This window comes from Megascapheus bottae, chromosome 4, assembly GCF_031878675.1.
Source record: "Megascapheus bottae isolate mThoBot1 chromosome 4, mThoBot2.hap1, whole genome shotgun sequence".
NCBI classification, from domain to species: domain Eukaryota; kingdom Metazoa; phylum Chordata; class Mammalia; order Rodentia; family Geomyidae; genus Megascapheus; species Megascapheus bottae.
The window spans coordinates 67924018-67950373 of NC_143512.1; the positions used below are offsets into that span (position 1 = coordinate 67924018).

At 37.9% G+C, this 26356-nt stretch overlaps 1 protein-coding gene across 2 annotated transcripts in view; it reads left to right on the top strand.

Moving 5' to 3' along the window:
• Window positions 1-26356, top strand: part of Drosha (drosha ribonuclease III) — a 124826-nt gene that overhangs the window by 44775 nt on the left and 53695 nt on the right. The window contains exons 14-17 of one of the 2 annotated variants that reach the window (XM_090332096.1): window positions 10779-10948; window positions 16606-16730; window positions 18438-18537; window positions 20238-20345. In XM_090332096.1, the coding sequence (XP_090188222.1) occupies window positions 10779-10948; window positions 16606-16730; window positions 18438-18537; window positions 20238-20345 (503 nt within the window). The remainder of the gene's footprint in view (window positions 1-10778; window positions 10949-16605; window positions 16731-18437; window positions 18538-20237; window positions 20346-26356) is intronic. The other variant, XM_090332097.1, reaches the window with a different exon arrangement.

A 26356-nucleotide genomic window follows, 5' to 3' on the forward strand; every position in this document is an offset into this window, starting at 1 on the left:
GGAGATAAGAATTTCAGGTCCTTTTGTGCCCGGGCTGGCTTTGAACCTTGATCCTCAGATTTTAGCCTCCTGAATAGCTAGGATCACAGGTGTGACTTTTTCTACTGAAATAAATGTCATGACCCAGCCACCTAATCCTCAGGTAAAACCTTAGACTGTGGCACGTACTCATTGAATTTGTCCCTGGAATCTAATTTCAGTAGTCACTCACAGGTGACATCCCACTGCACTTTCAACCTATCATGCCCTTAACTCTCTGCTTTTTGTGACCCCTCCTTCTCCTGTACACAGCCCACCTTCCTTTGCTTTTCAGTGTGTCCCGTGCCCTCATTTTGATCTGTCCATTCTGTCCAGTCTTTGGTCTAGCACCATTGTTCATGAGAATGCCACCATTCCAACCACTCACTTTTTCTTCTTCTGTCTGTGGACCATTTGGTGATGCTGGAAAGAAATAAAAATAACCATGGCTATAAATGCAGTTGACAGTCTTGGTTGGGTGAGGTTACCTTTCTGTCTACTTCTTCATCTCATCAGTTGGGAAAGCTCGGTCTGGATTTTTGATTTGTTCCTCCTCTTCAGAACCCTTCTGTGTTGATCCAGTAGATGCTGCCTTCCTTGTGTGCTCTTACTCCATTCACAGCCAAGTTTACTTCAGTGCCAGACCCTTCAGACCATTTTCCTTCTTGCTGCTCCTGCTGCTTCCTCCACAGGTTCTTTCCACCTCCTCCTCCTCTTTCCTCTTCCTCCTCCTTTCTTCCTTTTCCTCTATTCTACCTCCTCCTCTTCCTTCCTCTTCCTCCTCTTCCTGTGTGTGTGTAAGTGTGCCCATGTGTGTGTGTCATATGCCACTTCTGGGGTTTCAGCTCAGGGCCTCAAGCTCTTACTAGGCTTTCTCACTCAAGATTGGCACTGTTTAATTGGAGATAAGGCCAATTATGTAGGCTACCATTGATCCTCAGTCTCAGATTCCTGTGTAGTTGGGATTATAAGTGTATGAGCTCTTGTCTAGTGTGAGCCTGGGCTCTCTTCTCTTCTGAGCTCTCCTTTCATTACCTGCTTGTCCATAGTACTTTTCTTTTCTGTCTTTAGTCGAGTGTGTAGGTTTCCTTCAAGAATTTGAGGGAAAATGATATTCTTTCTCACTTTAGATACAATGGCTTGTTTTTATTTTAAGGGTAGTATTATACAGTTTTAGTAATATTGTTAGTGTTTATTTTATTTAAAAATGCATTCAGAAGCTTCCTTCCTTTTTTATGTCTGGTTTCTTTTCATTGAGATGCCCCCTTTTCTCTTCAAGTGAATGCATTTTTTATTTCATAATGGAACTTTAGTATTGAACTTAAAAGAAAATGGAGTTAGAGTGTATTTGCCAGAAAGCCTTTCTTTTCTTTATCTTTGCCTTTAAGCATTTTATGACCAAACAAATATCTTAAGAAAAAGTGAACAGTTTTAAAAATTATCTTGCAGAAAGACCTGTATTACAAATTTACTTTGAGATCTTTCTGTGTAGACATGTTATTCACAACTATGTAGGGATAACATTTAGTCTACCATAAAGTTCAAAACCTACTCATTTCTTTCTTTTTTTTAAATTTCTTTTTCTTTTTTTTCCCTTTTTTCTTTTTTTTTCCTTTGTTTTTCTTTTTTTATTTTTTTGTTATAGGGCTTTAACTGAGAACCTGGGCATTGACCCTGAGCCTCTTTGTGCTCAAGGCTAGTGCTCTGCCACTTCAGCCATAGTGTCACTTCTGATTTTTTTTTTTTGCCAGTTCTGAGCTTGAGCTCAGGGTCTGAGCACAGTCCATGGACTTTCTCAAGGCTAGAGCTCTACCACTTGAGCCTCAGCACCACTTTTGGCTTTTTCTATGTATATATGGTACCCAGGAATCGAACCCAGGTCTTCATGCATGCTAGGCAAGCACTCTTAACCACTAGGCCAAACTCCTGGCCCCTCACTTCTGATTTTTGAGTGATTAATTGGAGATGAGTCTCACAGGGATTTTTCTGTCTGGGCTGGCTTCAAATCATGATCCTCAGATCCTAGCCTTGTGACTAGCTAAGATTCCAGGCATGAGCCAACTACACCCAGCTACTTACTTATTTTTAAACAGGGGTCATATTTTCATTAGATAGCACTTTGGAAATATACATATGAAAAAAAAACCCTGAAGAACACAGGTAGTAAATGTATCTTGACACTGTGGAAAATTATGGTTGTTTTTCACAATATGGCTACATTTAAAATATTTGCAAAAGGATGAACAAAAAAATACAACTACATGTCTTTATTTATAGCTCAATCTCTGTGTCTATCTATATATCTTTTCAGCAGATGAGATTGTTTTTCTACAGTTGTCATAGCAGTATATGATTTGTATCCTATCTTTCATAATTCATTGACTAAGCTGGTGGCTCATGCCTGTAATTTTAGCTGCTCAAGAGGCTGAAATCTGAGGATCATGGTTCAAAGCCAGCCCAGGCATGAAAGTCTGTGAGACCTCCAATTAACTACCAGAAAACTGGAAGTGGCACTGTGGTGCAAGTGGTAGAGCTGTCCTTGAGCTGAACTCAGGGACAGCACCCAGGCCCAGAGTTCAAGCCCTCCCAAAAAATTATTGACCAGATAGATTTATTTTTTTTTAAATTTTGCTTGTCCTGTGGCTTGAACTTAGGGCCTGGAGTACTGTCTTTGGGCTTTCCTCAAGGCTATCGCTCTACCACTTACTATGAATGTGGTACTGAGGTATCAAACATGGGTCTTTATGCATGCTAGGCAGGCACTCTTACTAGGGCAAACTCCTAGCCCCCAGATGGATATTTGAAGATAGTGGTTTATAGTGCCACATTCCTTGTGAATCCACTCTAGTTTAAGCTGCTATGAAAAATTTTATTCTCTTTAACATTTTAGGACTAGTCAATCTCCTTTGTTCCTCCCCTTATCCCTTCATTCTTTTTGTACATTCTGAAAATTTTCACGCTGAGCTCTGTGAGGAGCTCATTGCCAATGTCATGTATTACACTTGCTTGTATTTTCCTTTTGGGTGCATATCAGGGACTTCAGAGATGCTTGCTACTGACAGTGTGTTATAATAGTGTCCCTTATGTAAATATTCAAATTTTTGCTACCAATGAATGTGCTTTTCAAGCATTCTGTGGTAATGTTTCTCATTTTTTAAAAGTAATCTTTATTTTTTAAAATAGAATTACATGAATTATTCGTGGGAAAGGGATTTTATTGTTACATTTAAATTTGTTAATGCTACATCTTTCATGTGAATTTATGATGAATAGAAATTCCTTAAAAATTTTTCTTTTTAAAAATTATCTTTATTCTAGTGTAGTCCAATTTATATACCTTTTTCTTTATGGCAGCAGCTATTTGTATCTTGTTTATAAAAATGTTGCCTGCCCTCAGGTCATTATAATACTCTTCTATACTTGATTTACTTTAGGTCTATAATGTGTTTTGTATTTGTTTTTGAGATTGCATAGGATATAGGTGAAAACTTACTATTTTCAATGTAGAGTCCAGTTGACCCAGCACCATATTTTGAAAAGACTTTTCTTTTTAGAATTTGATTGTTTCTGTCCGTTGGACTTAGTCAGGTGGACTCTTTAGTCAGAGTCCCACAAACAATATTAGACTATTAAGTACTACACATGTGAAAATGAATAGGTGCTGGAAGTGGAGAATTATCCATTTTTCTTCAAATTGGGTAACACTTTTTTTTTCCTTTCCTGTTTTACTGTGCTTTAGACATTTTCTGTGTAAAGACTTTGCCCTATAGCCTGCATTTTATAGATGGACATTAGCTTTTCTTTTTGATATTTATTGTTTTTAATAGTTTCTCTATGAGTATTTTAAAGGTTTTTGAAGTGTTCCACAAACACTTCAGAAATATTTTTTTATATATATTTTTATTGTAATTAATAAAAGGGTTACATGATATTTGCCAGATAGAAGGTGCATTAATTCACATATATTGATACCCTTTCACATGTCTTGGTCCCCACTACCCCCCCCCCAAGGTCTTGGTTTTCCCCCTTCCCTATCCAATTTCAAATAACCAAATACAAATAAATCCAATATATCAGATAACAAAGTGAGATACTGTAACAATATGAGATAACCAAGGGACAGCAAAAGAGATGAGCGATAACATAGTACATTAAGGACAACAATCATTCGTTATATGGCTTTTGTTTCAATATCCTGGAGGTCTTTTCAATTAGCTTCATACTATATGGCCTTATGTATCAAGGTTTTGCTCTATTGCAGATCTCTACTAGTAGAGCCCAAGGTTTCTACTGATTATGACAAATGAGGGAAACCATTGAGCCTAAGTTCCTTTGAGTCTGGCTTACTTCACTTAATATGACTTTTTCTAAGACTTTCCATTTCCTAACAAATGGGGCAATGTTCAGAAATATCTTATGCATTCTTTTCTTTTTCACTTAGGCTTCTGGAATGTGGAGTTCTAGAAGTGACACAATTTTGTTAATATGAACATCTTAAATTTGGAAAGGTGGTCAGATTTTCTTTAGAGAGTATATATCATTTTGTAGGTCAGATTTGTTTTTATGAAAAGTAGTTTTAAAAAAAATCACCTATATACTGTGTGTGTGTGTGTGTGTGTGTGTGTGTGTGTGTGTGTTTGTCCTGGAGCTTCATCTCAGGGCCTGGCACTGTTCCTACATTTTTTTTTTCTTTTTTTTTTTCCCCCTCAAGGCTGGCTGGCACTTTACCACTTGAGCCACAGTTCCACTTCTGACTTTTCCGGGGTTAATCAGAAATAAGTCCCATGGACTTTTCTGTTTGGGCTAGCTTTGAACTGCAATCCTCAGATCTCAAACATTTTTTTTTTTTTTTTTGCCAGTCCTGGGCTTGAGCACAGGGCCTGAGCACTGTCCTTGGACTTTCTCAAGGCTAGAGCTCTACCACTTGAGCTTCAGCACCACTTCCGGCTTTTTTCTATGTATGTGGTACCCAGGAATCGAACCCAGGTCTTCATGCATGCTAGGCAAGCACTTTAAGCACTAGGCCAAACTCCCGGCCCAGATCTCAAACATTTTGAGTAGGATTTCAGACATGAGCAACTGACACCCAGCTAGTTATATAATATATATTATATGTTACATATATAATATAAAAATATAGGGCCGGAGTTTGGCCTAGTGGTTAAAGTGATTGCATAGCATGCATGAAGACCCGGGTTCGATTCCTCGGTACCACATACATAGAAAAAAGCCAGAAGTGGTGCTGAGGCTCAAGTGGTAGAGCTCTAGCCTTGAGAAAGTCCAAGGACAGTGCTCAGGCCCTGAGCTCAAGCCCAGGACTGGCAAAAAAAAAAAAAAAATTAAAAAAAAAATATATAATTTTAAAGGTGATGAGCAGGGTGATTACATTTACATAAATAAGGTGTTACTATATCCCTTATTTTCTCCCATTTACCTCTCCCTTCTTCCCTCCCTCCACCCCCAAGCTGTTTATATCCAACATAGTGTCAAGTGAGTGTAATATTCCATTAGTTCATCCTTTGTCCTGCTGTTTCTGTGGTTTTCTGTCCCTTTCATGTATTGAATAATCTTATATACGAGTCAGAAAGTACAGAAAACTAAGGAAAATGGGGGGAAAAACCCCAAAACAAAACAAACACAACCCCCCCCAAACTACATATAGGACATAATAAGAAGCTCTTGTTTCTATGTCTTGGAGTTCATGTTGATATGCTTCATTATATGTGGTCCCGCGCAATTGGGTTATTGAGATCCCATGCTAAGAATATCAGACATTCTTGTCTTATAAATTTGAGGGAAATTGTGTAACCTACTTTTCTTTGGGTGTTGCTTATTTCACTTAATGTAATTTTTTCCAAGTCTTTCCATTTCCTTACAAATGGAACAATGCTATTCTTTCTGATGGAAACAGACAACTCCATTGTGTGTATATACCAAATCTCTTGATCCATTCATCTACTGAGGGGCATCTGCATTGTTTCCATATCTTATTATGGTAAATAATGCTGCAGTGAACATGGTTGTGCTGGTAACTTTAGTATGGTGTGGTCATTTGGGTAAAAGTCCAGGAGTAGGATTGCTGGATCATAGGGGAGCTCTATGTTTACTCTTTTGAGGAGCCTCCATTCTGCTTTCCAGAATGGTTAGACAAGTTTGTACTCACCAATAGTGTAGTATATTTTTATATGGAATGTCCAAGTTAAAGTAACCTATGTATGATACCTGAACATTTAGGTATTTTTTTATTTCATGTACATATGAAATATTTAGGTAAATAAAATTAATATTTAATATGAATATAAATATATAAGTAGTATATGTATATATAGTTTTGTTCATTGATAAGCAAAAGGTACTGTCATTATTTGCAAAATTCTTAAACTTGTGAGAAAATGAGTAGCTTTATAGATATGTCAAGTATTTCTTTTGTGAATAAGCCTTCTCATTTGCTTTTTAGCCATCAATTTGTTATAATATCTAATTGAATGTTTAAGTTTTATCAATCATTATAATGTCCTCCTACTCAGTTTATTGTTTTTTCATATATTTTTTATTGTAATTAATAGAAGGGTTACATTATATTTACCAGATAGAAGGTGCATTACTTCACATACATTGATACCCTTTCTCATGTCTTGGTCCCCATTTCTCTCCCCCCACCCTTGCGTCTCATCTTGTTTTCCCCCCTTCCTTATCCTATTTCAGATAACCAAATAAACATATAATATATCAGATAACAAGGTAAAATCCTGTAATAATACAAGATAACTAAGGGACAGCAAAAGAGATGAGAGATAACATAGTACATTAAGGACATCAGTTTATTCATTTTGAAGACAATTATCTCTATTGCTTTCCACAGTATTTTAAAATCAAACTTGGTTGTTTAAACCAAGTATTATTCGGTACAGACCAGGGTGCCAGAAGTTAAATCAGAGAGCAACATGTACATGTTTATTTAGTTTGTAAGAATTTTCTGAAATGTGTGTTTTTTTTCCTACCTCATCCCTTCTCTGGTGTGTAAAATCGCTGGTAGGAACTGGACCTAGTTTCAGGTTTAATTGTGACTGCCACGGGTAGTTCAGGGCTTGACAGTCAGAATGTACAGATTTCCGTCTGCCAGATCATCATGTGTGTCATCGCTCTAGTCAGACACTGGAAATCCTTTGCAAATAGACTGTGTAGCAAATTGATTTTTTGGAAATTGCCCCATCGGGAGCAGTGGTTTTCAGAGTTGGCCTGCAGGGAGCCAGGGAGGTGAGGTTGCCTCCATTTCTAGGAGACAACCATTTCTTACTTTGGCTTAGGCTGATATAGCATCTTATTTGGGAAATGTAAAAAGATACCTGCTGTTCATACAAATTATTTAAAAGTGAGACTGTATCATGCAATTTGGGTGGAAATGTACAGACACAGAGTGCAGTTTATTTCAGTGTAGAGGAAGTAGAGGATATTTTTACGTTTCTTAACATTGAGTGTTAAACAGTTGATAAATGCTCATTTAAGCAGCCATATATTTAGCATAGATTCCCTTAACCAATTGCCCCCTCTTCCAGATAACCATATAAATAATCAGGCAATATAAAGCTGAGTGAATTGGGTGTCTAAAAAACAGTTTATAAAGTCTGTCAGTTTATTAATGACTGTCCAGATTCATTCCCTGAAACACAAACTCCAGTTCTTCCCAAATAATGAGCCATTGTCACAATTCCAGTTCAGGAGCTGGCTGAATTCCTGCTAACCTTAGCTTACCCACTCTAATTTCTCATTTATATCATGTCCTACTTATTCCAGCCAACAAGATAAAAATTATTTCCTAGCCCTCAGTAACAAGGTCCCATAAATCCCCAGCATAAACACGTAGCCGGGCAGACAAGCCCAAAAAGCCAATTCATTAACATTAGTAAATCCGTGCTCGTCTGAGTGCAAGTGGCCATGGTATTTATCTGCTTCAGAAAGTCATTTCACAAGTATTTATGAGTGTCTTCTGCTTTTCCCTTTTCTTTTTCTCTCTTTTGGCTGGGCCTGGGTATGAGGGATATGGCTTGTGCCCTATGGCTCTGGCATGATTCTAATTTTACCTCCTCTTACATTTCCATGTAGATTGGACCTCTAGATAAATTCCTTTTCCTTCAGGTTGTCTGTCGCAGTGGCAAAGGACTGTGTTTTTGTGGTATAACTTCTGTGTAGGCTATCAGAAGATTTTTAGCAGGGATTTAGTTTCTCTTGCAGCATTACCAACTATGAATCTGGTGTGCATATCTTGTTTGTTTCATTATGTCTAGTTTTTATGCTGCTGTGAAACTCATTCTTTCCTAATCAGCAGTTTTATTCCCAAACTGGAAAATAGAGGTAGCTCCTATCCATTTTTCTTCTTCTCCTTCTCCTTCTCCTTCTCCTCCTTCTCCTTCTCCTTCTCCTCCTCCTCCTCCTCCTCCTCCTCCTCCTCCTCCTCCTCCTCCTCCTCCTCCTCCTCCTCCTCCTCCTCCTCCTCCTCCTCCTCCTTCTTCTTCTTCTTCTTCTTCTTCTTCTTCTTCTTCTTCTTTTGTCTTTGAGCTTGTCCTGGGGCTTGAACTGAAGGCTTAGGAGCTGTATGTTAGCTTTTCCTTTCATTTTTCTCTGCCATTTAGCCGTAGCTCTACTTCCTGCTTTCTGGTGGTTAATTGGAGATAAGAACCTCACAGGCTTCCTTCCCTGGGCTGGTTTCTACCCCAAATCCTCATATCTCATCCTCAAGGAGCTAGGAATACAGGTATGAGTCCTGGGTACCTAGCCTATTTTACCTTTATCAGAAATTTCATGAAATCTTCATCCATGGAGAGGTTTTGGTACTGTTTTATCTTATCTGGGTCTTCTACTTGCTCTAGGTGAAAATAACATTTTATTCCTTCCAGTATCTTTGACTACATTGTGTCCTTACAGTTCCTAACACTGTTTAGAAAGACCCCATGTTTCAGAGATTGGGATCCAGGTGCTGGAGAATCTGTTACAGTGCTTTTCATGGTGCTTTTGGGTTCCCTCATTGCAGTTGTTCTGGTGAAAGAACCTTTTTTCCCCCAGAAAGTTATTTACAAACGTATTTGAAAATGTGATGAATTATTATTAGCTTAAGAGTGTTTGACTTGTGACTTTGGGGAGAAGGGAGAGTGATTGAGACGAGGTCAGTTACAGAACATAGCATCACACTCCTGCCATGAGAAAAATTCCCATGCTCCTAGCTGTGTAAAGCTTTGCAAGATATGTGTTCCCTGCTGCCTCTCACACCCTGCCATGTTCATCTGCTCAATTGCTAGAATACTCCAGTTTCACTGTTGACCTTTTTTCCCCCTTCTTATGAGGATAGAGTATTTTGCTATATAGTCTAGGCTGGCCTCCATCCTCCCATCCACCTCTCAAGTACTGGGATTACAGGCCTGGCTTCCTGACCATCTTTTTCCACAGTGCTCTGATCTCTTGCCTGGGTTTGTAATAATTCATAGCACTTATCTTAACCTGGACTATTAGGTAGTTGTTTCTTCTAAAGACTGAAATGCATTACAAAGGCAGAGGCTTTGGCTGTTTGGATCACTATTGTGTTCAAGGTGCCCAGAATAGTACTTAGCATATCATAGGTGCTCTGTAAATGTTTGTTGAATGAATATTTGGCCGAATGACTAAAAAAATACATGTTAATATACCCAAGTTCCTATATAGTGGCATTGTGACCCAGTTCAGCGTAGCATCAAAAGAGAACACAGCTCAAACGATATTTTAGCCTTTATTCTTTCTCCAAATGTGCTGCCCTGGTCAGTTGTTAGTCCACAGTGAGCCTATGCTGAAACTTACCATTCCTTGTATTGTTGCCTACTCCAGCTTCCTAAGGGCTAAAGGTTTTTGGTTTGGGTCTCACTTGCTGCTTTTTATCATGGGACATTTGGGCCTGTTCTCTGGCTTGTCACTTAACTCATGATCAGGGGACGATAGTAGCTGTTTCTAAACCATCAGGACTCTAGTCTTTCCTTTGGATGGAGGTAGACAAAAGTGGCACCAGGTGGATTGCTCATGTGGGTTCAGGAGCAAATCCTAGGCAGAAGCCTGTAAACTGCACATTAATACATTAAATGTTTCCCTGTGATTCATTGTAATACTCTGCATTTGATGATACATGCTTCTGTTAGCCTCAGATATTTTTTTCTTCATGTTCCAGCTCCATAATGATGTTCCATATTGGTACAGGCTCTTGAGCTCTATTTATCACGGCAGGTGCAACACATTAGCACCCAAAAGTTAGACCATAATGCAACAATAGCTTATTGAAACATCCATAAATATCTCATAAAAGCTTAGAATTTCCTTAAGACAGTAGCATACCTTCTAAAGAGCTTTCGTCTGGTGCCATAGATAGATTTATAAAATATTTAAGACATAACATGGTTCTGTGTATTATAAACTATGGTTCTTTATGCCAGGTGGATTTAAATTTGTTTAGGCAGGCAAACATTTTTATATTTATACCTCCCAAATGGAGTCTTTTATCAATTCTAATGTTGTTGTTACCGGTTTAGTAAATGAGATAGTCTGGGAGCACTGTTCATCAATGAAGCAAATGGCTTTCACATTATTTGGCACCTGGTTAAACAATGTAAAATTTTAAATTACCTTTCTTATATGTGTTGTTTTCCCCCATTGTCTTAATTTTTCCTAGTCAGCAGATGATTTGCTGTTCTTTTGCATGGCCTTACTTTTTCTTCCTCTCTCTCCTCTTCCCTCTTCCCATCAAGATGGAGGCAAGGAAGTGTTGTCGATGCACCAGATTCTGCTCTATCTGTTACGGTGCAGCAAAGCCCTGGTCCCAGAAGAGGAGATTGCCAATATGCTTCAGTGGGAGGAGCTCGAGTGGCAGAAATATGCAGAAGAATGCAAAGGCATGATTGTCACCAATCCGGGGACGGTATGTTCAGGTTTACACAGCCACCGTTGAATCTCCTTCTGCTTGGATGTGGCACAAAAACCTAATGTCTGAAAAGCTTTCAGTATTTCTTACTTCTTGCCCTGTGACTATTTCTGCTTTAAAGACTTTGTAAGAAAAACAATATGCTAGGAGAATATTCGCCATTTCACCAGATATATTTTTTTCACCTGAAGAGATGTATATTCCCAAGATTTTTTTTTTTTGGCGGGTATTGGGGGCTTAAACTCTGGACCTGGGCTCTGTCCCTGAACGCTTCAGCTGAAGAGCCACAGAGCCATTTTCCGTTTTCTAGTGGTTAATTGGAGATAAGAGTCTCATGTTCTTTAGTGCCTGGGCTGGCTTTGAACCATGATCCACAGATCTCAGCCTACTGAGTAGCTAGGATTACGGGTGTCAGCCATCGTGCCTGGCTTTTTCCAAGGCTTTTAATAATGCTGTAAGTTGTGCTCCAAGTACAGGTGTACTCTGACCAAGAATATCAGAGACTGCTCATTTCTTCCTATGCTTACTGTAGCTTAATAAAAAAACAAAACAAGAAAAACCCCAGACCAGATGCTGGTGGCTTATGCCTATAATTCCTAGCTGCTAAGGAGGTTGAGATCTGAAGAGTAAGGTTCAAAGTCATCCTGGGCAAACAAATCTGAGAGATTCCTATCTAATTAACAATCAAATGCTGGCAGTGGAGGTGTTGCTCCAGTGGTAGTTCACTGCCTTGAGCAAATAAACCAAGCAAGAGCTCCAGGCCCTGAATTCAAGCCCCAGTACTGACACTGCACATGTGCACTCATGTGCACACTGGTGTGTGCACTCAAACACACGCACAGGAAAAGAAAAAGGGAAATAAGTTTTTGCTACTTTGATAGCAAAAAAATCTATTATTTGACTTAATTTGTATCATCTGGTTCCTAGAAAAAGTGGTTATTTTATATATTTTTGGTGGGCTATTCATATTATTTTCTGATAATATCCGTTGTTTGATTTGCTTTTGTGGTACTTGTCCTTTATGTTATTCATCCTCTGCTATAATAATTATTAATAGTAATACCTTTGGTTGGTTCATAAAATTTATATTTACTTATTTATTTTTGCCAGTCACGGTGCTTGAACTCAGGGCCTGGGCACTGTCCTTGGGCTTTCTCAAGGACAGTACTCTACCACTTGAGCCACAGCACCACTTCTGGCTTTTGTGGTACCAAGGAATTGAACCCAGGGCTTTGTACATTTTAGACAGGCACTCCACCCCTAGGCTGCCCTTCTGGCCCCAAATTTTGATTTTGTTTAGCAGGTTCTAATGTTAATTTTTAAAGAAAATATGTAAAAATTAAACACATAAATAAAGATAATTAGTTTCCTTAAGCAAAACTAGTATTTTATCAAATAATTTTCTCTAGGTTACTGCTTCATAAAGTAATGATATGTTGGCATCTTATCACAGTACAATTTTGCTGAAATGGAGAATTAAAATACATCCATGTAAGAAAACCAATAAGCTATTTAAGCAAAGCTGTCTTTTTTTCAGCTGCCAATTTTTTAATCATCTTGATTTATAAAATAGAAACTCTGGATCTACTTTTTATAGCATAACAGTAACATTTGCACAAAATATTGGAATTTGAAAATAAAACATTCCAGCTAGAACTGATGATTTTAAACAAAACCAGAAAGTGAAATTACTTAATAAAATATGAAACTTGTCTAAAACTTAAAAGATCATGGCTGGAGTTTGGCCCAGTGGTAGAGTGCTTACCTAGCATGTATGAAGACCCAGGTCGGATTCCTCGGTACCACATACATAGAAAAAGCTGGAAAATAGTGCTGTGGCTCAAGTGGTAGAGTGCTAGCCTTGGGAAAACCCAAGGCTAGTACCCAGGACCTGAGTTCAAGCCCCCGGATTAGCAAAAAATAAAAATAAAAAAATCCATATAGTTTTTACTGTTACAGTGTTAAGTTACATAAATATTAAAGTAACTTTAAAAGAAGTAAACAATAGCACCATATAAATAATACTTTATGTTTTATTTATTCATTTTTTGCATATTTGTATCTTACTTCTTTTTCTTTTTCCTTTCCTTTCTTTCTCAAGGCTAGGGCTCTACCACTTGAGCCAGAACACCACTTCTGACTTTTTTTTTCTATGTATGTGGTACCAAGGAATCGAATCCAGGTCTTCATTCATGCTAGGCAAGCACTCAACCACTAGGCCAAATTATATCCATTTTTCAAAAATTGAATTTTATTGTCCAGATGATGTACAGACGGTTTATAGTTACATACATGTAATGTATTGAGTACATTTCTTGTTGAACCTTGTTACTCCCTCACTTGTTTCTCTCGTACTTTCTCTCCTCTCAGTCCCCCCCCCTCCAAGTTGTAAAGTTCATTTTGAGTGGTGCTGGAGGGAGAAGTTCATTGTCATCTTGGTCATCCCGTCATCCCGGGCTTCCTTCTAGGACCTGGTTAGTCCTGAAAAGCTTTTGAAAACAGCTGAAGATGCCCTGTACACTATATGCTCTAGGAAATGGAGTCCAGAGATTTGCAACTGAAAAAAAATCTCTAGGAGCTTCTAATCACCCATTGCTTGTTTTGAGGTAGTAGCAGGGAAAGTGTTTGTAAACAGTGCAGCCAATGTTAGAGAAAGGGAGAAACTACACAGATTTTTGGCACGATGAATGCCACATCTCATTGAGATGGTGTACAACATGTACACAACTTTTGATGATAGCAAGGAAACCTGACTAGTGAAGATGAAATGATTTCCACTAGGAAATAATCAGGAATAAATTAGGAAAACCAAGTTTGAGTGCCAGACTTAGGAACACAATGAAGTTATTCCTTTTTAATATTTATCTAAAGATAATTTGGTACCATGGAAACATTATTTCCTTGCATCCTCTTGCCAAGGATACATGTTACTCTCAGGATAAGGTAGACAATGTGACCTTGTGCTTCATTCTCTCAGGTACTTGCTTTGAAAAATGGACCACTGGCAAGTATATTGGGGAATTTATTAAATTTTCCAAAGCATTATGATCACATTAAATACTTTATTGCTGTAGAACTTTCAAGAATTAATCTTCCTTCTTAAGTACTTTGCCTCTGTCAGTTAATACTTTGGCTATTAGTGAGAATGCTTTTTATCCTTACACAGAGATGATATGATAAATGTTACAGGGTACAGTTAAAATCTAGAACTTAATACATTCCCTCACAGTTCCATCCTTCCCAAATTTAGAGATACTATAAATATTATTAATCTTTCTTTCACTTTGTGCTGTTCTTGGAACTCAGAACCTGGGTGCTAGCTCGGAGATTTTTTTTTTCTCTCCTAGTACTCTACCTCTTGAACCACTTGTGGCTTTTTGGTGGTTAATTAGAGATAGGAGTCCCATGGACTTTTCCTTCCTGAGCTGACTTCTGCCCATAATCTTCAGATCTCAGCCTCCTGAGTAGCTAGGATTATAGAAATCTGCCACTGGTACCCAGCTTCTTTCCTTTTTTAATTTTAAAATTATTATTATTATTATTACTTTCTGGTATCAGTCCTGGTGCTTTGAAATCAGGCCTTGAATGCTGTCCTTGAGCTTTTTTTGCTCAAAGCTAGCACTCTACCACTTGAGCCACAGCACCATTTTCAGCATTTTCTGAGTAGTTTATTAGAGATAAGTCTCTTAGACTTTCTTGCCTGGGCTGGCTTCCAATCACAATACTCAGATTTTATCCTCTGAGTAACTAGATTACGGGTGTGAGCCACCAATGCCTGGTTCTTTCCCTTTTGTATGTCGCTAAGGCTAGTCTCAAACTGCTGGGCTCAAGCAATCTTTCTGTCTTGTCTCTCAAGTACCTGCTGTTACAGGTACATGCCGCTGCTCCTAGATGCTACAGGCATGTTTAAGATGTTTAAGATAGCATAAGCAGGGCTGGGAGTTTGGCCTAGCGGTAGAGTGCTTGCCTAGCATGCACGAAGACCCAGGTTCGATTCCTCGGTACCACATACATAGAAAAAAGCTGGAAGTGGTGCTGAGGCTCAAGTGGTAGAGCTCTAACCTTGAGAAAATCCAAGGACAGTGCTCAGGCCCTGAGCTCAAGCCCAGGACTGGCAAAAAAAAAAAAAAAAAAAAAAAAAAGATAGCATAAGCAGGAGGATGTTAGTCGCATCACTGTTTCTTTTAAAAGTGTAGCCTAGAGCTGGGGACTGGTGGCTCATGCCTATAATTTTAGCTTCTCAGGAGGTTCATGGTTCAATCAATGCCAGCGGGCACAAAAATCCATGAGACTCTTATCTCCAATTAACCATCAGAAAACCGGAAGTGGCACTGTGGCTCAAGTGGTAGAGCACTAGCCTTGAGCTGAAGAGCTCAGAGATAGCACCCAGTCCTAGAGTTTACTGACCAAAAAAAAAAAAAAAGTATAACCTACTACTTTGCAGAAAATAAAGTAGTTCTTAGACCTAAGGAGCATGTTTCTATTGTTAAATCAACATTTAAATTATTTTATATCTGGCTACCAATGGTTAGAGTCTTTCTGTTTCTTAATTTTTACAGGAAAGGTCTACTTTTCAAGATAATATAATTTTGGTTATTAAATTGATATTTAAGGTTCAAATATTTGATTATTAATTTCAACACTTGTTTTACTTGTTTTAATAATGGAGATGAAATTTCAAAAATCCAACCCCTTTGTCATGTACTTTTATATTTCAGCTAGCAGATAGGTACTACCGCTGTAGGTAGAAGGCATTGTTTATAGGACAGACTGAAGCTTATTGACTTCTGTGGGTACCAGCTATGCAACCGTAACAATCAGAGCAACTGGGCCAGAAACCCCATAGTTTACAAGTAGAAACTGAATTGCTAATTAGGGACTGCCTTCAGCCTTGATTATAAACAAGTAGGTCATTAAAGCATAGTCTCTGACTTTGTCCTCTTTTCACAAACTTAACCTGTTTGGATGAAAAGCATTGCCCAAATGGTCTTGGAGGAGCTAGCTATTCTCCTTTTCCCCTCCTAGGTATGGAATTAAAAACAATGAGACTGTGTTAAAATACAAAGGTTTTCTGCATGGCTATAAGCAGCGAAGCTCAATTTTGACCTTTGTATTGCTGTGTGTCCTGATTTATAGGTATAGAATTAAAGGCATCTCCAAGTATACTGAGAGCAAAGGGGCTGAGTTTAAATAGAAGGAACTGTCCATGCATCTGGAGTAGAAGGCGGGCAGGGAATTCATTAGAAGTATGAAAAGAAAGAAAAAGTCAGCTTTTTCCTTCCTGGAGCTGTGGAATCCTTCCCGTGGGTTTTAGAGATGGTTAAGGAAAAGTTATATCTGACTAGGTGTCCTTTTAAAAGTTTAATTTTGAAAGGTTTCTGTCTGTGTGAACTGCAAAAAAGAATAAAACCACTGTTCATTATACCAAATGGCATAGACTCATTTGCAGGGATGACATTAGAGTTTTTATTAGTATAGATGCTATGATTAAAGGACTTTAAATAACATTTTTCCCCCCTTTGGGGATAAGGCTTTCCTAGAATAAAGATCTGATTCATCTGATTCATTCTTTTGCTATTTAGGTTGAAGTCAATACTTGATGACTTCTTATGGCAATAATGGCTTAATTTTTTTCCTTCCCCTCTCCCCACCAGAAACCAAGCTCTGTCCGGATTGATCAACTGGATCGTGAACAATTCAACCCTGAAGTTATTACTTTTCCAATTATTGTCCACTTTGGGATACGCCCTGCACAGTTGAGTTATGCAGGAGACCCACAGTAAGATATTTCTCGGTGTTTGTCTTAGCCAATTTCACCTTCTACTAACAGCTTAATTAGCACAGGAATAGCCTTTGCTGAACCTTCATCTTTAAAAAAATGAACCAAAACAAAAAAGCTGGGCACTGGTGGCTCATGCCTATAATCCTAGCTACTCAGAAGGCTGAGATCTGAGGATCACGGTTCAAAGCCAACCCAAGCAAGAAAGTCTGTGAGACTCTTATCTCCAATTAACCACCAGAAAACTGGAAAGGGGTTGTGGCTCAATGTGGTAGAGCACTAGCTTTAAGCTGAAGAGCTCAGGGACAGTGCCCAGGCCTAGAGTTCAAGCCCCATGATTGACAAGAAAAATAAATCAATACAAATAGTAAAACAACTAAGCCCTAAAATGTGCCTTATTTCCAAATTTACAATTTAGGTTTTGGTAGCACCTAAAGGATGATTTTTTTTTCTACCCATGAGATTCCAGGAAGTTATTATTCAGTAAATTACTCTTGGTAGTCTTCATCAATATGAATCTGTATAGCTTGAAACTTTTAAAGAGCTTTTCCTTTAGTCTTTGTTATAATAATTATTGTCATTTTTTTGAGTGCCTTCTTGAAGAAAGTGGCACCATATTGGTTGCTAGCCCTGCAGGACTTGTGTAGAATTTCATTTTTGGGAGGAATCTTAATAAGAGCATAAGATCCTATTAGAGCCAGGGGTTATGCTGGTAGTAGGATCTGTATCTTTCTATTCTTAGTATTGACATAGTATTACACATGTTAGTATTTTTTTTCAGAAGATGAGGATGTGTACCATATGTTTTTCAGGAATGTTTGGTTTTCCTACCATGATAAACAGACAAACAAATAATTGCTTGACATAACTTTTTAAAGAATTCATAGTGGGAGAACAGGGTATGGGAGATTTTCAACTCATAACTATAGTTCTGGCTGATATGTATTAGAAGAGGCTAAAGGGTTTTGTTCTTTTTTTCCTTCCTTTGGATAAAAGTATGAAGCAGTGAACCAGGCACTGTGTAAGTACTTGTTTATTTCCTCCATTTTTTAAATAAAAGCATCCTCCAAGAAGGTGAGGGCCAAGTCAGGCTGAAGAAGGAGCAGTTACTGTATGATGGAAAATCCTTCACAAATTCCCTCTTGTCAGAAAAATGTTAGTAGAAGGGGATTTGGCATTGCTGGATTATGAGATGACAGGAATCAACACATCTTTGGCTACCACAAATATACCTATTTTTATTATGGTCAGTACAATTGATATTGTACTATTTATCTTTTCCCCTTCCCCCTGGAAGACAAATACAGCTTTGTGGCTAACTTATCAATACAAATGGAGTTATCCATTCTAATAGTCTAGCTAGTCAACCAAATAAATAGAACTGAAGAAAGCCCTTCACTTATAGATGTAACAGTAAGAAAATGGGACATATTTCTACTGGCCAAAGTGTTTTTGAAAACAATTTCAAAGATTCATCCTTCCTGTTATACTTCATTTCCAACCTATATACACAATAATGTATTTAGTCACCAGGGTCCAGATAATCTTGCCTGTCTTTCTCTCTACCCTGGGACTATAGGCTTCCTTAGAATGAAGGTTTGCTGCCATTATTGATATTCAAAAGGGTGTAGTTATGATTGACTAGATCTTCTCCAATACTTGGTATTATGTCACTTTAATTTACCTTCTCTGTGTCCTTTTCCTCAGGTACCAGAAACTTTGGAAGAGTTATGTGAAACTTCGCCACCTCCTTGCAAACAGTCCCAAAGTCAAACAAACTGACAAACAGAAGCTGGCACAGAGGGAGGTGAGTATGGAGGCCTGGTTCTTGGTGGTGGATTCATTTCAAGATAACCATCCTTCACTGTATTTTAAAATATGATGGAGAAAACACTTCAAAAAAGTCACACTTCCTTTTCTGCATTAGTATATTGATTGCTTTAAAAAATCTTTCAGTATCCAAAGGAGTGTTTTATTTCTAAACTTACTCCTTTGAGAATCAGATAAATCTTTCTGTAATGCTAGTAATTGACCTTAGAGTGTCAAGGACTTGCAAGATAGGCAAGTAGTCTACTAAATGGATCACCTAATGGAAACTGAAGAAAGCTTAACATTTGTCCGTTTTTGATCTTTAATTAGAGCATATAGTATACAACTTTAGCTCTTACTCAGATTTCTTGTTTGTAAGATTGCTAAAAAAAAATAGTAATAATATGGGCCGGGAGTTTGGCCAGGTGGTACAGTGCTCGCCTAGCATGCATGAAGACCAAGGTTCGATTCCTCGGTAACACGTATATAGAAAAAAGTCAGAAGTGGTGCTGAGGCTCACGTGGCAGAGCTCTAGCCTTGAGAAAGTCCAAGGACAGTGCTCAGGCCCTGAGCTCAAGCCCAAGACTGGAAAAAAAAAAGTAAAATAAATTTAAATTAAAAAAAAAATAGTCTTTCTGAAAGTTGATCTGTCTAGAAAGGTGAACTTGTTTTCTGTCCCATATTTCTCATCATTCTTTATTAAGCAGGGGTATTTTTTCTTATATTCCAGGGTTTATGTTTTAGTTTATATTTTAAGAATAAGTTTATTCAGTAAAAATATAAATTTTTGCCTCAGTGAAATTTTATTCTGCTTTGTAGATTAAGAGCAAAGTCTGGAAGCTTGAAAAATATTGTAGTTCTGGCTTTGTCAATTACTGTGACTTAAGCCAGTAAATCTCTCTATAAAAGTGGGCTGGGGCCAACTGAATTCAGTCCCTCAGTGCACAAGGAAAAAGGTGGATGGATGGTGGACATCTGAAATTCCATTTAACATTTCTCCACCATGGTATCTGGCCTGCAGTAGGAACTTACCAGTGTTCCCATTATTATGAATTTCTGTAAGATTTTTATTAAATTACATACAAAAAAATTGTTCTGTTATTAATTATTTGTAGGACTTTTAAAGGAAAGACGTGCATAGCAGATTAATAGATTTTCTTTCTTAGGTGGAAATACTTAAAATAAGATAATGTGAATGTAATTCTTTAAATTGCTGATTTCAAATCTCAGGTATCTTACATTGTTTTATGGGTAAAAGGGGATATTTCCTTTCAGAATGCTAGATAAGTAGGTTTGGTGAAGAGTTTTTCTCATCTGGCTATTAGAAATGTTTGCCTTTACCTGAAGTTTCACACATCCTGGTCTTCATTGTATATATGTGTATTTGGTTATTTGAAATCGGATAGGGAAGGGGGGAAAACAAGATGATGGGTGGGGGTGAGGTAGGGAAATGGGGACCATGTCATGAGAAAGGGTATCAATGTTTGTGAAGTAATGCACCTTCTATCTGGTAATATAATGTAACCCTTCTATTAATTACAATAAAAAATATATGGAAGAAAAAAGTACTGTCATTTTGTATGAAGATATTTGAGTACATTAATGTAAAGATGTATTGAATGCTTCTTACTTTCTCAAGCTTGCATTCATTTTGCTTTCCAATTGTTGAGTTACTTATCCTAATGAGTTCTTTTCTAGGAAGCACTCCAAAAAATCCGACAGAAGAATACAATGAGACGAGAAGTGACAGTGGAGCTAAGTAGCCAAGGATTTTGGAAGACTGGCATTCGTTCTGATGTCTGTCAGGTGATGATTCTTCTGAGAACCTGGTTTTGCCCACACATCTTTTCCTTTAAGGCTTTGGTATTGAAGATCTTCTAATGGAACTGTTTCTACAGAATGTACTAACAACTTAACACCAACGTTAGATGGTTTTCTGTTGTTTCAGTTTGGATTTTGTTTTTATTTTGGGTGTATGTGTGTGTGTGTGTGCACACGCATATGCTTGCATGTGCATTTGGTAGAATAAGCTTCATGTATAGCAATAGTAAATTCAGTATCTTTACTTTGGATGGTGTCAAGATATACCTGCCTGTTTGTAACATGAATATAGATGCAACACAGCTAACCCACCAGTCATATAGGCAGGCCTAATTAGTGTATAAACTGTCTGGATCAGTGATTCAGATTTGTATTACAGAAAATGTAAGGCATTAATGAATTGTTGCATGTGTTATGTTTATTCATTAATAAATCAGTTAACATTTCACATTTAAGCCAAATGACAGTAGTTTTTTCCTTTGGTGAACTCAACAGAGAAATATTTCAGCTAAATATAACTGATTCATTAATGAGCATCTCTTCCCCTTGATGGAATTTGCATGAGATTAGATATCTCCCCAGATGAGTATATTCTTTGGCTCTTCCCTTGATTCTTTAGTCAAGTTGGTGTTGGCCGCATGAGAATTAGAAGAATACAAATGAGTTGCAGATTCTGGGCAGGTACTGGAGTAATGGAGCTTGCTTTTTTCCAACATTTTGGAAAATATTTTAAGCTCCTACTTACCTGTTGTGATAGAAGCAATGTGTTGTAATGAATCCACACAACTTCTTATTTAAAAAAAAATATATATATATACTTCATTGTTGTTTTAGAAGTGATATACAATAGGGTTACCTTTACATGAGGTAATAAGTACATTTTCTTTCACACAGTGTCATCTCTTCCCTCATTCTCTCCTATTCCCTCCCTCCCATCTCTACCAACAAATTGCATAGTTCACTTTTATCAATGTCCAGTGGGCTTCACTGCTGCTCTTTTTATCCTTTTCCCTCTGATTTTTGTCTTCACCCTCCTGCAGATGTGCACATGAATACACTGTTTGTAAGGTAAAGGATACAGAGTCACTACTCAGGAGGCTGAGATCTGAGGATCAAGGTTTAAAGCCAGCCAGGACACAAAAGGAGCTATGATTCTTATCTCCAATTAACTTCTAGAAAACAGGAAGTGGGGCTTGGCTCAAGAGTAGTGTGGTAGCGGGCTGGGAGTTTGGCCTAGTTGTAGAGTACTTGCCTAGCATGCACGAAGACCTGGGTTCGATTCCTCGGTACCTCACATACATAGCAAAAAGCCAGAAATGGTGCTGAGGCTCAAGTGGTAGAGCTCTAGCCTTGAGAAAGTCCAAGGACAGTGCTCAGGCTCTGAGCTCAAGCCCAGGACTGGTAAAAAAAAAAAAAAAAAAAAAAAGAGTAGTGTGGTAGCCTTGAGCCGAAGAGCTTAGGGGCAGCGCCCAGGCCGAGTTCAAGCTGCATAAGCAACAAAAAAATATATATATACAGAGAGAGTCATCACAAAAAGAAAATAAATATAAGAAAAAAGTCCTTTGTTTCTGTATTTGTAGTATATTATTTTATATACATATACAGAGGCACTTCGATATTATATTTTTGTGATTCTTATGATTATCCTCTTTTGGTCTCACTATAGGAGTATCTAGAATCCTGTGTAATTTGTCATATCTCAGCGCCTTTTAGATCTGACTTTTGCATATCAGGGAGAATATGTGCCATTTGTCTCTCTGATCTTGGCTTACCTCACTTAACAAGATTTATTCTAGTTCCATCCATTTCCCTGAATGTGACATTACATTCTTTCTAACAGACAACTGGTTCTTAGGCATGCATTTCATCAAGATGAATTTTTTTCTAAACAATAGCAACAGACTCAACATTGGCATTTAATTATCATTGAACAGTGGAGATTAAACCAATAATTAAAAGTATTGCTGCATGATTCACTTTCTAGTGAAAGTTAACCCTTTATATTATGATGAACTGCTGTTGTGAAGTATTACTCATTAGATTGAGAGTAAAGTACTATATTCACTTACTATATCTACCATTCCATCAGATGTTTTGTCAGGTGACCAGTATATTTTGCTGTTATTTTGCTTTGAGATAGGAATGTTTTGCTAGCTTTGATTCTTTTTGTAGACTATAGGAATTTCTCCTACTTTTTTCTCTTCATTAGTGTTTCTCTGAAACCAAACATAATGTCATTTTAAGATGATTCCATAAGAACCAGAAAGCAGAAAGATAAGCAATCTACTCAAAACCTGATGATCTCAGTGATAGGTCAGAGCTGATTGTTTAAGAATGTCATGAAATTTTAGGAGCCAGACATGTAGCTCAGCTCAGTGGTAGTGTGCTTCTCTAGTCCACTTGAGACCTTAGATTTGATTCACAGAACTGCAAAAAAAAAAAAAAAAAAAAAATTAGAAAGTCATAAAATTGTGACTCATTGAGAACTGGAAGAGATCTTGGAGATTTTCTAGTCCAGTGATTGCTTGCTTATTTATATATATATGCATACATGTATGCATGCATGTGTGTGTGTATGTATGTATGTACCTCTTGGAGCCTAAACTCAGGACCTCAAGCTTTTGCTTAGTTTTTTCCACCCAAGGCTGGTACTACTACTTGAACCATAACTGCAGTGCTGGCTGTTAATTGGAGATAAGAGTCCTACAGACTTGGCTGCCCACGCCAGCTTTGAAGCACAATCCTCAGAGCTCAGCCTCTACTGTAGCTAAAATTACAACCATGAGCTATTAGAGCCTGGCTAATAATGGGTGTGGAAGGAGCATCCTGTTCAACTCCTTTACCCCATGTACAGTACTTAATCCAGCTTTCTTCTGTTGTTGATAAAGCACTGAGCTCCTTCCCTCTTACTTTTGGTGAAGCACATGGTGGTGCTAAAGAATCTGTTCCAAGCAGTTTTGTGCTTCCCAGCTTCATCACAAATGCCTGTTCTGGCTCCCTAGTAGATTAAAAGCTGCTTGAGAATTTGATCATCCTATCTCTTGTGTTGTGTTTTGCATTCTTTTTCAAGGTTGTTAAGCAAAAAGACTTAGTTCCCTTGACTCACTGGTGAGAGAAAATGGACCTGATTAAACCCTGTAAGGCCAGTGCTTCATGATATAATAATAACCCTCCTGGCCTCCAGCGTCTGTGCTTTCCAAAGAGAGCTAGCCATACTTCCTTCCCTTCTGTTACTGCTTTGAGAGGGATATTTTATTTGCTTTGATTCTTTCTCTAGACTATATGTCTTTCCCTTCTCTCTCCTGATGAATGTCTTCCTACTATTTCTGTGAGATTATTCTCATAACTTAATGACTTGAAAAGAATGTAAACTGTTGTCTGTAAGATCATTTGTACAGAAGGAACTGCTTTGTGGTTTGTAAAAATAAAATCATGTTTGCATACAAATGAATGAAAACCAGTCAGTCATCTGTATGAAAAGTCTGTTCAAGTCAAAAAGATGGAAATCAAAGCAGGATGGCATTGTAGGGGCCAGGGATGGATGATTAGGTACAAAATAATAAAGCAGATACCCTTCTGCTCCTTGGATGAAATGGTTCCTTATGTATCAGAATCAAATCATCTAGAAAGCATTCTGTAGCTCTCAACAGGCAGTATCTGTTTATTGATAGCAGAAATATAATTTCACCATCAGTACTCTTAGTTGTGAAAGTTAACTATTGCTTAATACACCTACATAGAGAGGTGCCACCTTGAGAGAATTTGGAGGTGTTACTCATCAGTTCATTCATTATATTGGTATAGCCTGGTTCTAATTTAAATGAAAAGTCCTAAAAAAAGGCAAAAACGTCTCGGGGGGAGGACAGTACTGGCATTTTTCCAGAATGGATAAAGTTGAATTTTGGTTTAGGATAGTTTTAAGATGGTAATTATTTTTATAAATGCAGCAGTCAATAAACATGCGTGTGGGTTACATTGAGAAAGCTGTTAAATCCATTGCTCCTTTGGTGTCTTAAAACTCTTAGCCGTTCACATGTGCTGCACACAGATCCTAACAGCAGTTGCCTCTAAATGATCAAGATACACATTGATTGTAGTTGAAGTGTTCACCCTGAAGTTCTTTGGGTCAATAGTATAGAGAAACAAAACAGCTTCCTTTGCTCTTACATAGTAAGGTCCCAAAACTGTGTATTAAGGTTTATTTCATTTTAACCTTGGTTTTAAGAGTTTCTTTTAAGAAATTAAAGATTACTATATAATTATGTAAAATATTTTTGTGATTCTGCAGTCTATTTTTTTTTCCTTTGCCAGTCCTGGAACTTGAACTCAGGGCCTGGGCACTGTCCCTGAGCTTGCTCAAGGCTAAAGCTCTACCACTTGAGTCACAGTGCTACTTCCAGCTTTTTCTCAGTAGTTTCTTGCTCAGGCTGGCTTCAAAATGTGAACCTTAGATCTTAACCTCCTGGATAGGTAGGATTATAGGCATGAGCCACCAGTGTCTTGCTATAGTCTAGAGTTGTTGGTTTTTTTTTTTTTTTTTTTTTTTTTTTGCTGGTCTTGGGGCCTGAACTCGGAGCCTGGGCATTGTCCCTGAGCTCTTCAGCTCAATGTTACTGCCCTACTCCCGAATCCATAGCCCCACTTTCCTTTTTCTAGTGATTTATTGGAGATAAGAATCTTACTGTCTTTAGTGCCCAGGCTGACTCTGAACTGGAATCCTCAGATTTCAGCCTCCTGAGTAGCTAGGATTATAGGCATGAGCCATGGCGCCCGGCTACAGTCTAGTTTTTAAAGGCACATCTGTTTTTCAAATGTTTAATTCCTATTTTTATTTTGTCTGTCCTCTGCTTCCCTTCCAACCCTACTCATGCTTCCCCAGCAGCCATCTTTTGAATTTTTTCTCATTTTCTTATCAGCAAATACATGCAACTATATGATGCTTTACTATGGGATACAGAGAGATGTGTTGTGAGACTCTTGGTGTTGTGTGACTATCTCAGAATGTACTATGATGTATGTATGCAAGCATGGATGGTATTAGTCACTTAATGAAAGAATATATTCTACTTTGGCTGCATACTTCTTATTCATGTTGTTGCATTCTTTTTCATTTTTTTTTAAAATCTATTATACCAAGGGGTTACAATTCCGTGAGTCAGGTTATGAGTACAGTGTTTCTTGGTCAGTGTCACTCTTTCCTTTGTTTTCCCTGTTTTTTCCTCTCTGGCCTCTCCCATCAAGTCATGTAGTTCATCTTTTACATAGTGTACATTGAATACAATGACTATATTTGCTCACCCTTCCTTTCTTTTTCTGTGCTCCCCCTTTACCCACCTCCCAAAACAAGTTTCTACTTCCTGGTGTTTATTTTTGTAAACTGCACATTAAACAGAGGAGTTACATGTTTGGGCTCCTCCCCTAAGTACACCACTTAGGAAAACAACATGGACAAAAACAGAGTATAGCACTTAGAAAAACAAAGTGGACAAAGTTCCAAAAATTTTGATCCCAGTGGCGTGTGTCTTTAGGAAACCCCTGGTGGCAAAACCAGTGCGCTCAGCCTTTTTCTCTCCCATAGATGTAGTAAGGCCTTGTTTACTTAGGTGTTTTCGTGTGCATTTACTGACTTGAACTGGCAAGAAAGATACTGTTGACTAGAGATCCTATTTGGTTAGAACCAGACTTTCATTCTTTACAAGCTAATAATACAGGGAACTGATTTCTGTAGTTTCATGTATTTTTAAATCATGCCAGCTTAAAATACTTGGAAGACTGAAGGGATACAAAGTAGTTGTCAATCATCCTGTAGGCTGTGCCCATCCTCCTGCTTTTGATGAATAAGAATGATTCTTTCATTCTCTTGAGTTCTAGGCAAACATTATTAAAGAAAAGAATAAGATGTGCTTTCATGAAATTATCTCCCAATAAGGAATCAGTCAGATGAAAAGTGATTGAAGCAAAAATATAAGTTTGGTGTCCTTGGATGCCTGAATTGT